Raw genomic sequence first — 14,570 nt, 5'->3', positions numbered from 1 at the left:
TATGTGGCATGTTAAAGATAAATGCCAGTTGTGGTAACAATTTCAAAATGAGTTCGTACAGAATCCAATGAAATGACCACCAAAGTGTCTGTTTGTATAAATAAAAAATATGTGCCAAAGGATTCTGGAAGAAATTGTGTAATTGCTGAGAAATTAACAAATAAGCACGGGATTTGGGTCAAGCATCGGGCCGACATTCAAAGCAATAATAATACACTGTCCCACGTGCACTTAATCTGTGTTGGTGATCTTCAGTATGAACATTTTTCAGCATAGATTTCAAGATTTCACAAAGTTCAGTTTATGTAACTGTACCAGATCCAGATCGAGAATGATATAATGACAATTATCCTTGGTTTTACAGACTTTCACGTGAAATCAGGGTTTACTGCAACTACTCTCATTTATCTTTAAACACAATGCATCAGTAGTCAGTAGTGCATTAATGAAAAGGCAGTTAATTCTGAAAATTCATTGTCACAGCAATTGAAAATGAGGTAGGCCATTTTCTCACACCACTCCCTAATCACCCACTTTTAATTGAATACAAAATGAATGAAAAAAAAGAAGAAAAAAATAATATTTCACAATAATAAACCATGAAAATACTATTACCCTGTAAGGGAAATTTTGGAGATATAGAATCAAAACATAATCAATGGTACTTTCAATAACTGGTCTGTCATAAACTAACAGGTAAACTTAATTTACACTTAAATGAGTTATGATACAAGGCACATGATTGATATTAATTATGCACAGAAGAAAAGATTATTTACAAATAGACGGTGAAATATATTATATTCATTCAAAGATCTGACATACCAAGGTAGCCAACAATGGATTTGAACAATCCCTATTAAAACTAAACAGCTTTTTTAATTCTTCATCACATATTTGAAAACTACATTCAGGTTTTTAATTACAAAACTGTTAAGTCTAAGAAGCGTATAGGAGTTCAGCAACAGTATAGACTTAGCGACTGGAGGATTGACTTACAATGGTTCAACTCTGAAGTTCAGCCAAACCTAAAACCTTTGTTGACACTACCATATTCATGGTCTAGTGATTCTCACTCTCGTCTTTCAAACAAAAGGTCAAGGGTTCAAATCCCAAGCAAGGCATGTTTTACTTGGCAAGAAATTGATCCACATTCTGCTGCACTCAACCCAGGAGAGATGAATGGGTACCAAGTGGGATTAATTCCTTGAATGCACTTAACACTTCTAAGGATGAGGTAGCTCAAGCTAAAGCTGGGTAATAATAGTTGCACCTTGTATCCTCTGGCAAAAAGTGATACGTAAATCCAATTATCATTATAACTCTGTTCAAGCTCATCAGCTATGTGCATCTGCTGATGAAATGGAATACATGACAACTGCTTCAACAGCATACTTCTATACTTACATACTTTTTATTTCAGCAGTAACTATTTCATAAGCTCATACCCTGGCTGTTAGGCAAATGGCGCTATGTCAGACCAAACTAGACGACAGCATCATTCAACATCTTATAAAAGAGTTTCATGTTAAATTTTGTCACAACTTCAACCTCCACTCCCTTCAGCTCAGGTATCCATGGTGTATTGAGTTTATGAGTCACCACCTGTCCTCTTGTTAACATACCTTGCAACTCTACCTTACAAACAGAATGAACAGATTCCTCTACTGAGTCTCTGTCGATCGCAACCACCATGGCGCACCCATCTGCGTTCATATATGTGGGTAGCTTCTGGACTTCCTTACAGCGAGTGGTAGATCGTTTGTTGATGGCATGCATGAATTGCGCCCTGGGTAAATCCTTTGACGCAAGCTCGTCAAACCAATCCTGCAAAAAGAAGGAAAACAGCAGGGCTTGATGATTATATTCTCAGGGCTATGGCCACTCTTCATAGGGCACATTCTGTAATAAAGCAAAAATGGGAAATACTAAAAAAGGCATCAACAATAGCCAATCGGAGAAGCATTGAGGATATGGCCATGGTCACCTTAAAATTAGAGTCCTGAAACAGAACTGTCTACTGTACAGCAAGCTGCAGAATCTATGCAGCCTACAAGGTCATTTTAGGGAAGAGGAAAAATGTGATGTTATGCAATTTCACAACTTTTAGCTATAATCATAAGATCATTTCATAAATAATTATTTTCCTCTATATTATTGCAGGTGATCTGCCAGAATAAAGCCAAATAAAGGGACAACACATAACGAGAAAAAGGAATGAAAGTGGAGATGGTTCATCTACTTACCAATGATAAACCATGGTCAATGCATGTCTCTAAAGGTACTAGGAGTGTTGGACATTTGGTTTCTTCTAAGACGATATGAGCAGCCTCTGGGTCAAATCCAAAATTGAACTCGGCAGTCCAGAATCCTGTGCCCCTTCCTAGTCAAGTTAAGTCAAGAAGAAATATAAGTTATTTTACATATTGTATTCTCTAAACTTATGAATAACTATTATTATTAATATAATTTGTTTGTCCAATCACTGAATGGAAAAATTATCAGTTCGTCCATTGACCATTTCTTCAAATCCACAACCCATTTGGTCCATTACAGTATCCTCTGAAAGATCAACTTGGAGGATATGCCCAAATTATTTAAATACAAATTCAACTAATCCAATTAAAATATTTAATTAAATACTTTAATTTTTTTTAAAGTATTCTGCCCTCAATTGCAAAAGGAAGCAAGTGATAAACATAACATTTCCTCTATAAAGAGAGCAAAATTTATCTGTACTTTAATCTGATGTCAATGCAATGTTATGGTGTCTAGCTTATTAAACAAAGTTTGCAGTTCCCTTCCACAGTTTCAATTCAAGTGTCTTGCATATTGTATTTTATATGAATATTTTGTAAATATTGTATGCTTTTCCATGTATATTAATGGAAATAGGAAGAAAACAGCTACTTTAGTAGAATGTGTGTTTATACATTAAACTAAAACAGAAGTAGAGCAAGATTACCATACTATGTAAAGAAAAATAAAATCAATAGCTTAAATCATGTTGGATGTCACTACCTTATTTTCATCCCAATGAGGGCAGTATTGATAACTTAAAAAGCTCACCTTTGATATTGCCTCCCATGATGACAAGATCTTTCAATTTACTTGTAAACAATGGATCAAGCCTTATAGCTAATGCAACATTTGTCAATGGACCAATGGCCACTAGGGTTATCTTATGAGGGTGCTCGTTGACCATGCGGATCAAGGCCTGAACGGCATGTTCTGATTGGAGCAGATCTGAAGGGGGTGGGGCCTTTGGTTTGGGGATATTTCCAAGACCATCATCTCCATGTGCACACACAGCATCTCTGTTGGTTCCTATAATGCTTGTTGTCGCACCAACATAGACAGGGATCTGCAATGAGAAAAATATGCCAATAAAATTAATTAAACATTAATACCTTTCACTTCACATTGTCATTAATTTGGCAGAGATTTTTCAGTATCTTAAATAACTTTTCTTACTTATATATCATTTGATAAAATTTGACTTCACTTTGTGATCCATAATGCAATATTTATTTATATATTTATTTATCTATTTATGCTTAGTTTACCAGGGTGAATCTGTCAGTGATTCAAACACTGTTATACTTATAGGCCCTGGAGGCCCATGTATGTATTCATTTAAGTACTTTTCCAAAATTATCCCAAAATCATAGATTTCAGAATAATTAAATCACTACCTAATAACCTTCTCCTGCCTGCCTCCCTCTCTTGATATCTATCTCCACTTCACCCCCACTACTCATGTTCTAAATGTATCTTCTCGTCTCATCTCTTTTTTGTTTTGCTTCTTTCTTCCTTTCATATTTGCATTTTTATTTTTTTCTACACTAAGAATTTCTTGCCATAAATAAAATATATTAATAGCAAACATATCCAAGTTATTTAAAAAGGAAAAATCCATTATGTCGAGGATCCAAGAGGCTGATTTTCTCATTCTGTTATCTTCTTTTATCAAGAGCTTTGTCTATGTCAATTGAAAACTTCAAGAATAACTTATTCTTCAATAGACTAAAATATACACCAAGTTAGTAAGAAATTAAGGAAAGAGTTTCATATGCACCCCCCACCAAAAATAACAAAAGATTGTTGAGACTTCCTGTTCGTTCACTTCAGATTTTTCTATCATTATTTTTTACTGTTACTTACCTTAGTTGGGACTCGAACTCACCTCATGTTATCTGCAGTCAAGACCTTTAGAGCTAAGCTAGCGAAAAGCGCTGATACTGGAATGGTTATTTTAACAATTATCAGCCGATAGTTCGACTAGTCTTGACTCTTGACTCACAGACCCTTTACTGACTAAATAAACCGATGTCTATGAACAATTACACGCACTAAATTATGCTCAAAATTTGACGGAATAAAGCCGTATTTTGGTATGTATTTTCACTCCCCATCATATATGTTCTATATTAGGGCTAGATATATTATTCTGAACCTTCTCCATGTTTTCATTTTCAATTTTAGTGGGGGTGCATATGGAACTCTTACCCAAATTAATTATAGGAAAAAAAATTGAGAAAATCAGCATCGTGGATCCTTCTGGGAAGATTGCCTTAAACTTACATCCAATCTGTTACACTCCTGTAAAACTCGAAGAGCATTGATGGACACCTTGTTAACTCCTACATTCCCACTGACACAGGTGATAGCCTTTAAATCAACATTAGATTGACCTAAAGCCATCATCAGGGCTGTAGCATCATCAACACCAACGTCACAGTCTAATATCATTGTTACCTTCTGAGCCATATTGGTTGAGATTGAAAGTCTCCTTTGGTTGATGGTGGTGCTGATGAAAAAATGAAAAATAAAATCTAGAATTATCAATCCTCTGAACCTAGGAATGAATTGCAAGTATAGGGTTTTATTAGAGAACAAAACATGTATGTTTGAAGAAAACAAAATGATACCAATTTAATATGAAGTTTGAAGAATAGATTAAATTGTAGCATTCTTTAATGAGACACGGACACATCTCAGCTAAAATGTTTTTGAATTTTCAACTAGATCTACCGTACACGTAATTTGTAAAACATATTCTGGTAAATAGATCTACATACATTTCAGTGATTTCACTGTAGACTCTACTCCCTTTCTGTTTAATCGTTCCTTCAAAATTGCATTGGCAAATTGGCTGATTAATTTTTACCGTTTGGAATTTGAATATATTTACACCAATAAAAAATTGTGGGTAGGTCTACTTTTGAACACACGATTGTTGATATAGATCACTTTGTTATTCAAGAAAAATAGTTCGATCTGGAATATTTACTGACTCAGTCTGACACAAACACAGCACACAATTTCATGATTAAAAACAGATAACCTTCTCCATATTTTTTTCCTCAAATTTAGTGGAGGGGACATATGGAAGTCTCGCCTAATGAAAGAGAATGTAAAGTTGGGACTCCAAGTGTAACTTATAAAATCTTAAGTGATTTTAATCAGAATCAGGGAGATTCTCCCTCCGTGGGCGTGGGCGTGGTCGTGGCGCGGCGGGCAGTGGTGAATCCCCGAGGCCGAGGAGAGGTGCGCGTGAGTGCCCGGGTGGATCATCAACACTTGTGCTGACACAGTAGTTAAACTTTGTCTTTGAGCTCTTTTACTGACCTCTTAAATCCCCGAGCAATTGTATCTGCTCCAACAAAGTTTGTACCAGTTTGACACTCCGCCTTCTCCAATATATTTTGTAAATAGAAAATACCCCTTCTTCTTAGCTGATGACAAACTTTTGCAGCTGGAATGAAGCTCCCCAATTTGTACATCACCGCTAGCTATGCGAGCACGTGGGCGTGTCTTAGATTGAGTACAGCTGTCTGTTGGAAAGATTGTTCTCACTATACTAGTCCGCAACGTGCTAGCAGCGACGTCCTGCTACGTACGTCCGGCCGTATAGCGTATGGTATGCAATTGTACAATGCTATGAAAAAGGTTATCACTCTTCTTGAATGGAAAATGGCAGCGCACATGATGAACAGAATTTCAATTTTGAAAGGTAAGTATAAATGTGTTTTTATTTGATAGTCATCAAGTTTAAACACAGAAACAACATGTAAATTTTAGAATACACCATTTATAGTACGTTTGATTTCACCACTCTATTTTGTAACGGCAATACCTTCAATGAGACGGTTGAGACTTGAGACCATTATTTAACAGGTTTTACTATTTCACTTGTGTGCGATATCTTATGCACGTATGTGAACGGGTGCTATCACGTTTTCGTGATCGTGGGTGGTTAATCCGAATTGCACACCAGCGAAACTGCACGCTAAAGCATAGATGGGGTGTGATGTCTGGACACTTAAGAAAAGCAGGCTTACATTTAACAATGATACTACAAAGTACAAGGGGAAGATCGCACACCTTGGCAATTTTTAAACACTTTCTTCATTTGCTAATCGGAACCACAATTGCCAATGGCATGGCATGCATGATATGGGATCGAAAAGGGGGCAATTGGCAATCAAGCTAGCTGCACGCACCTTTTCAATCCCACAATGTATTGTGGTTCATTGGAAGAATGAAGGAGAGAAAGAAGAGAAAAAAGAGATGAATTGAAAAGAAAAAAATGAAGGAAAAAGAATAAATTTTAAAGAACTTTAGAATAAAAGTTGGATGAAAGAAAGAATAAAAGAGAGAAAAAATGTTTTCGTCATTCTTTCAAATGAGTATAGAAAGAGATAAAAGAAAGGAAGGGAAGATGAATCCGGGGGGGGGGGGCACTCGACCAAAAAAGTGGTGGGCATGGTGGGGGTGTGCCGCGGGCAAGACAAAAAACGGGGGCCTTGGAGGTGGGCTTATTGTAAAAAGGAGGGTCCTCGGAACGGGCTTCGGAACGACAAATGTTTGTGAAAACGGGGGTCCTTGGAATGGATCGCCAGCGTGAGTGCGTATGCACCCCTATGGAACGGTCATGCGTGCTAGCGCGGCCTCCGCCGGGGGAGCTCTGCGGCTCTTCACCAAAATTGCAGCTAACTCAATGCGATCGGAGCGGCGTAACGAAAAATATGCGAAGCTTTGGAGCGGATTTCTCTCTTTTTTCTCGATAAGAAGAAAATGCTATGCCTTGGAGCGGCTTTCTTTGTTCTTTTTCTCAACAAGACAAAAATGCTATGCCTTGGAACGGAAATTTGAGTGTAAAAATGGGGGTCCCCTCCGCGGCACATACCTACTATGCATTATATACTGAGTGCCCCCCCCCCCCCCCCCCCCCCCCCGGAGATGAATAAATATGTGAAAGACAAAATTAAGGAAAGGAAAAAAGAAAGTAAGAAAAGGAGGAGGAATGAAAGAATGAGGGAAAGAAAGAAGAAAAACAGGAAGAGAGGGAGGAAGGGTGGGAAAGAAAGAAAGAATTAGAAGGAAAAAATGAAATAAAGAATGAAAGAAAGGAAGGAGTAAAGAGAGGGAGGAAAGAATGAAGGGAGGAGTGAATGAGAAAGAACGAAAAGAAAATGGAGAGGAAGGGAGAAGGAAGCAAAGAAAAGTTTAAGGAAAAAGATAAACGAAGGAAAGTAAGAGAAAGAAGGAAAGAAAGAAAAATGATCAAAGAGAGAAAGGATCAGGAAATAAAGATAGATGGAACAAAAAAGGGCAAGCAGGAAGGATAGAAAAGAGTTCAAACTTTGAGTATACAAACATCTAATATGCTATGTAGTTTTTAAAGTATGTTTTGATTTATATTTTGTGAAATTTAAAAAAGCTAAAATGTTTCAGAAATGAATAAAATTTCAAAGTGAAACATTGTCAAGCTTAAAAATCAGATGAAACATCGCAGCATCATACACAGGCATCTCTCCCAGCCCAGTACAAGTTCGCAGAAAGAAAGAATAAAAAAGGAGAAAAAGGTTTCTGTCATTCTTTCAAATGAATATAGAAAGAAAAAGAAAGGAAGGAAAGATGAACAAATGTGTGAAAGACAAAATAAAGGAGAGAAAGGAAAATATATTTAATATATTTTTCAAATTAAAAAAAGCTAAAATGTTGCAGAAATTAAATATGACCGAAACATACATTCAGCTTACTCTACAGTGGCTAAACTTACTACATAGACTCACTCCTTGCCCTTTCTTGTCAACATGCCAATGCCAGGTATAGTCACTCTGGCAACATATCTTGCAAGGAAGGACCATACACTGAAATTTGCTGTGTGAGAATCGTCAATTGATTCCTTTGGAACTACCTGCCTTGGGAAGTTGTATACAAAACAGGTCTACCAGCATTCAAAGACGCTGTGCTTCCCATTATTATTAGAAATCTGCAGCCTCCAACCAGATCTCTTGTTCTTTAAGACATATCCAGGTTTTACTTGCACATCACACTCTCCTTTTATTGTAAAATAGAGATCTTCATTATGACACCAACCTTTCACGACATATTGCAAAGTTCATTCCAGTTTAGCTTTTTGGAGCTGCAAGAGGAATTATCGTTTCAAGTATCAAGGTCTCAAAATCAGTGATTTGAAGCTGGTTTGCAATACCCTGCATGTAATAATTCACCGCCGAATCCAAAATGGCGAACGCGATTGCACATGATCCGTGGGCAATTATTTGCGTTTGCGATCGCCATTGGGATTCAAGTGCGCTCGTCAATATTGTAAGGTTTCATTAAAAGATTATTGGAAGACGGTACTTCATGAAAAATAGACGGTGAACTGGGTGGAATTGAAGTCCCTGAATTTGTTTTTATCATGCTATATCTCTGTAATTGCCGTCTATGTCCCGCAGGCTAGGCCCTAAGTGGGGGGGGGGGGGAACATCCCACATAAACAAGGACTATCTCAATTTATCAAGACATGATTTGTCTTGGTTAATGAGGGTATCCTTGTTTTCTGGGACAATCCCAATTTTTGGACCAGTGCCTCTACTGGTTGTCAGTCACAAGACTCAAGTTAATATGTTGCATTATAAGTATACTACCAGTCAGCTATCTTTGAATCACTATTACCTATACATGTAAAAAAAACAAGAACAATAGAGAAATGGACTAAATTGTTCTCAGGTGTTTACAGGTACTTAATAATAGTGATTCAAAGATAGCTGACTGGTACTGATAGTGGAAGTTTAAAAGTACTCTGAAAAAAATCCTAACTCTGTGACTCTGGCCTAAACATTTGGCCTACTGGCCTAGGGTTTTTGTTAACATATATCTAGCACAAATATTTATTAATTATGAAGTCTGAAAATGTGGATGGTCTTTGCCTACAGTAATTAATTTTACAAATATGTGGGGCCAGTGGCTTAATCTAATTTTTCAGTATATGTTTTATATTTCTGATTCTCAATGAAACCCTGGCATCAACTCTATTGACTTAAACATTTTTAGCTTTTTTTGTTTTGTTTCTCCAGCTTTATTGTGGAAAAGTAAATGAAACAAGACAGTCCATCAGAACAACCAACAAAACAGAGATTAAAGCTTTTGCTCTATGCTTAAAACAGCTTGACAGTTAATATCCCTATGACTGTCTTAAAAAAGAGATAGATTCACATGCTGAAACTCAACTTGTTTATGTTTTCTTCTTTAGTCGTGGCCTTTGGTTATCAGATTTCTGATCAGAACCAATTTTGCAAAGGCCAAATATATCCTCATGTATTTGTTTAGCCACCAAATGAAAATTTATAATTAAAATTGATTTCCCCTTGGTTTTGTATTTGTTTATCCCCCCAATATATAGCTGTGGTTCGTCAGCAGAAACCATTAGATCAGTCATGGTATGCTGTAAGAGGAGCACTGATGTGTTCACATGCCCAACCTGAAACATTGCCCACAGAGAACTCATTGGAAGGTAACTTAAAAAATTTTGATATTTTCTACTTTTCTTATTTTGTAAATGTAAACTATGAATTGAAGAATTTCTATCTGATATTTCACTCAAACTTAAAGGTAAATCAATTATTTTCTTATACATTTCTTTTTTACTCTCTTTTTATATTCTGTTGCTAAAATGTTCTTCAGTTTCATTTACTGTGGCACTGTTCTCCCTTTTTGACGAGGCATAGCCTTAACTATCCTGATTTCATGTGAACCACGAAAAGAGTTTGAATTTGAACAGAAATTGGATGAGTGTCCATTTAGGAATATGTGTCTATTCCATTGCATGCATGTAGTCCTATAGTGTACAGACAAAATTGTGACTAAAACGCATGTACACTTTATTTTGTATCAGGTAGATTTATAGTCTAGCTTTGCTAGGTTACTCCTCTATACCAAAATAGGTCATGAAATTGTAAACAATAATAAGACAATTTCTCATTTTCTTGCCCTTTATTTTTTTGAGAACTGATTTTTTAATGAAAATTTCCATTACACAGTAAGGCCCATGCAATGCCAGATTTTTGCCATGAGGTCACACTCTAGTGTTAGTTTGCTATTTTTTCATAGTTCAAGTACCCAACTAGTTGCCTTCATACTTTCTAGATATGTTGTAATGTGTTGCAAATTAGTTTTACTTGACATACTTCTCTTATTTGACCTCAATACCTAGGAGAATCAACAAGCAAAGATGCCTTGGAGGAGTCCTTGAACCATGAGGATTTCTTTGATGTCAGTAAGCTCTTCACCAGAACAGAACTCTTTGAGTCGCGAGTTCATCTGGGTCATAAAGAAGGTCTCTTAGACCCACGCATGAAGAAATACTTGATCGGAACACGCCGTGAGCAGTGCATTATGGATCTCGACCAAACAGTACCCTTGCTAAAGAGCGCCCTAAATTTCACCGCGCACATCGCCTATCGCAACGGCATCATCCTGTTTGTGAACCGAGTGCCCCAGTTTGCGCATGCAGTAGAGGAAATGGCACGGGCATGTGGTGAGTACGCCCACACTCGTCACTGGCAGAAAGGTTGTTTCACCAATGCTCAGATTCAGATGGGACCTGGTACTCGTCTTCCTGACCTCATCATCTTCCTCAACACACTAAACGATGTCTTCAGTCAGCACCAAGCCATCACCGATGCAGCTAAAATGAACATACCAACCGTTGCAGTGGTTGACTCTAATTGTAATCCAAACCTCATCACTTATCCTGTCCCAGGAAATGATGACACCCCTGTAGCAGTAGAACTCTACATGAGATTATTCAAAGAAGCTGTGTTACTGGGCAAACAGAAGAGAAAAGAGCTTGATGAAACTCCTGTATGAGATTTACAAAACTATTCAAGGATGCAGAATGGTATTCCTGACTTTGTACCTGGTTGAAACTTGAATCATGAACAATCCCAGCAGTGCTTACACTGAGATCAAATGAATGAAATACCAATTTGTAAGTTTATTCACCGTTTTGTGCTTATAATGATTGTTTCATAGAGCTGCACTCAGGAAAGTTGGAAAGGTCTGGTCCAAGAGGACATGACTTGTTTGATTTGGAATCAGACTTGAATAGGACATGACACATATTTTCAAAATAAGCTTTCAAACAATATGAGTTACCATGATAACAAATTTGTGCTCTTTGTTACCGAAAATATTTCTCTAGCTGATGACTATTAACTTGTATTACTTGTTTCTCCCTTGGATGAGCAATGAAGGGATCTTGATTTGTTTTATTAATGTACACAAAACTCTAATTGTAGGTACCCATTTCATTTTTTCTAAATGGAGAAAAAAGGTAAGACACAATTGGTCTATTCTATTGAGTAGGTTTTGGATTGCCACTCAGCTTTCTGTGATGCACCATTTCTCTGGTTGAGAGTCCATTGTTCTCTATCCCTGCATCATGTAGCAAAGATACAAATGATGTCATGAAAAACACACTAAGCCAATCAGATACACTATGTCCAACCCCCTCATTGTGACATCACATTTCAAGGTTCAAGAATTTCCATATGTAAAGTGTAAAAGTGTATGACTTTTAGTGACTGGGTGTCACATAAGTTGAATATTCACCCAAGTGAAGCAATATTTTTGAGCAGATTATGCAAGACATTTGTTATATACCTCTTCTAAGTTGAATTTCTTTTTAGTTTAATTTATTTGGACCACATAAATCTATCCGACTTAGGAGAAAGAGATATATATAACACTAGTTTTCCATAATGTAGTGTGAAATCATTGCTTTAAACGAGGTGATTATTGACATTATCTTGAAAGATCGGCTTGTGAAAAGACATTGTGTGCCATTGTACTTTATGAAATGAAATATAATACAGTAATATCAATGTATCATGTGTATTCATTGAGTACAGTATGTAAGGATGGATAGAGATTAGTGAGATAGAGGGATTGGGTGAGAAAAATATTAGAGGTGAAGAATATGAACAAGTGATGATTGAGAAAGAAAGGGGGTAGATATGACAGAAGGATACATGGTGTGTTGGGAAAGAGAGGGGGGGGGGGTAACAGCACTTGGGAGGGGGGGGGGGCTGAGGTAAGGAAATTCATGCTACAGGGAGTACAGGTGCACTTACAGACTCCAAACTGACTGATTGTATATCCTTGAAAATGTAATAGGATTTGTGGGTCTGGGGCCCGTTGCAGAAAGAGTTGCAATCAATCCCAACTCTAAAAATCAAGCGCAACTTGATTTTCAACCATTAACAGCGTGCATTTGGGACTTGCGATTGATTTTTTTACTTGCGTTTAAACGCAACTCTTTCTGCAATGGACCCCTGGAGTCAGTGTTGCCGTTTGAACTGTAGCATAAAAGAAGTGGAGATCAGGAAATGAGTGATGGAGTGAGTGGATGTAAGGCAGGAGAGATATAAGGATTTAGCAATAGAATGAGAGTAGAGATAGAGAAGGGAGGGGGAAGAAAAGTGTGTTTGTTCAGAAGAGATAAATGGAAAGGCAGAGTAAATTTTTATATGAGATAAAGTGTGGGTATTGGGGAGGCCAGATAAGAGTAAAGAAAGGATACAGAAACTGGAGAGAGGGAAGGAAGGTTATTAAGAGAGTGACTGAAAAATAGAGGGAGAGAGAGAGTAGATATGGGAGGTGGAAGGAGACATGAAGGAATGGGACACAGATTTATATTAAAAGAGAAAGGAATGATGAAGGGAAATACATATTTGTGCTCAGAGTTTTATGAAGAAAATCAGTGAATTACACTTGTTAATTTGTTCTTCGTTGATCAGGGGCCCTGTCTTCCAAAGAGCTATGATTGATCCAATCAATCGCAACTATGGGAAGCCAGCAAAGAACATAAAATACATGTTTGTTCAAAGAAAATTCTAGATATGAATGTATATCCATAAATTCATTGATTTCTTGACAATTTAGTGTGCATTTGTTTAAAAAGGACATTATGCAATTTCCTGTATAAAAAATTATGACACTGATGGACTTCCATAGAGTTACAACTGATTGGATCATTTGTAAATCTTTGTAAGATGGGGCCCAGATGCATGGCTTTACACAGTCAACAGTTGTCGGTGAAAATCACTCATTTGTTCCATGAAGTACTCCTGTGGTATAAAAATGAAAATCAGAGAGAATTAAATTAATAATGTAATAAATATTCTTTCTTCAATGGCATCATGAGGAATGTAAACAAAATTACTATTGAATAAATCACATCTGGACATTTTTTTCTTGATAATCAATAAATTTAGAAATTTATTTCAAAAATGTACAGTAGTAGGTGCTTATTGAAATATAACAAATATACAAATCTCCATGAAATACACTCTTGGAGCAAATAATCTACAAAAAATAACTGTCATCAATAGAGATATATTACATATTTTACAATAAAAATACTTGAATAATGCATTCATTCATATTTTGGTACTGATTTTTTTTTCATGAAATCACGGACGGAAAGGATATGTACCTTGCAAAGAAGGTAATGATTAATATTGCCCTGTAGTCAGCAAAGATTACCTCAACTCAAAAACAATATCAAAGATTCAGCTAAAAGCTTACCAGCAAAGTACAAATTTTAACATTGATATGTACAGAATATGATCATTTCCAACATATAATTTTGCAAAAGAATCTACATATCCATTTTCAAATTTTGAATTCAGCATTTACATATGCAATTTTAATGAAAGCCTATGTCAACCTATATCATAGTATGTTTAACTTAAGACTTCAAAGAAAAATCATAGAGATGAAGTTTCCTATTATGGCCAAATGACAGTGAATTACAGCGTACTTTTAGTTAACTTCAGTTCACATAAGATTCAAAATATTCATCAAACAAACATTTTCCTAATATTATACAGATATTGCCTACCTAGAGTTTGAATATAACATTTCCTCTCCCCGACGGAGTTATATTTTTCCCAAGGGATTATATTTTGCCCGAAGCGCACCGCGCTGAGGGAAAATATTCTCCCGAGGGAAAAATATAGCTTCGAAGGGGAGTTGAAATGTTATTTATTAAAACGATAGACCAGGCAATATCTGTTATTTTATATAGTCTATGTGACTTCGCCATCGAAAATTGCATTCATCATCTGGCTCCAACCCGAAATTCTTGCTACAGCTCTGATCCATCTACGTCATAATAAAGTGTCTTTGAAAATACGCGCGGTCTTCATGCAATCGATGCGTTAACACTAGTGCGTACATCGTTACAAAACTTGTAAGCAGCGAGTGACGTC

At 36.6% G+C, this 14,570-nt stretch overlaps 2 protein-coding genes across 2 annotated transcripts; one reads left to right on the top strand and one right to left on the bottom strand.

Annotated features, from left to right (window-relative positions):
* Positions 1–973: 973 nt before the first annotated feature.
* LOC121428724 (inosine-uridine preferring nucleoside hydrolase-like) lies at positions 974–5,886 on the bottom strand. The gene is made up of 5 exons (XM_041625535.1): positions 5,632–5,886; positions 4,585–4,810; positions 3,070–3,364; positions 2,247–2,383; positions 974–1,827 (listed from the first exon to the last, which is right to left on the bottom strand). The coding sequence occupies exons 1-5, from the start codon at positions 5,784–5,786 to the stop codon at positions 1,486–1,488; spliced, it is 1,155 nt and encodes a 384-aa protein (XP_041481469.1). The 5' UTR covers positions 5,787–5,886; the 3' UTR covers positions 974–1,485.
* A 20-nt stretch (positions 5,887–5,906) lies between these two features.
* Positions 5,907–12,172, top strand: LOC121428725 (28S ribosomal protein S2, mitochondrial-like). Its single transcript, XM_041625536.1, has 3 exons — positions 5,907–6,016; positions 9,698–9,808; positions 10,508–12,172. The coding sequence occupies exons 1-3, from the start codon at positions 5,926–5,928 to the stop codon at positions 11,161–11,163; spliced, it is 858 nt and encodes a 285-aa protein (XP_041481470.1). The 5' UTR covers positions 5,907–5,925; the 3' UTR covers positions 11,164–12,172.
* Positions 12,173–14,570: the final 2,398 nt, after the last annotated feature.

This window comes from Lytechinus variegatus, chromosome 15, assembly GCF_018143015.1.
Source record: "Lytechinus variegatus isolate NC3 chromosome 15, Lvar_3.0, whole genome shotgun sequence".
Lineage (NCBI taxonomy): Eukaryota > Metazoa > Echinodermata > Echinoidea > Temnopleuroida > Toxopneustidae > Lytechinus > Lytechinus variegatus.
Note: the sequence above shows the minus strand (reverse complement) of the source record. Positions and strands in the feature narration are given on the sequence as shown.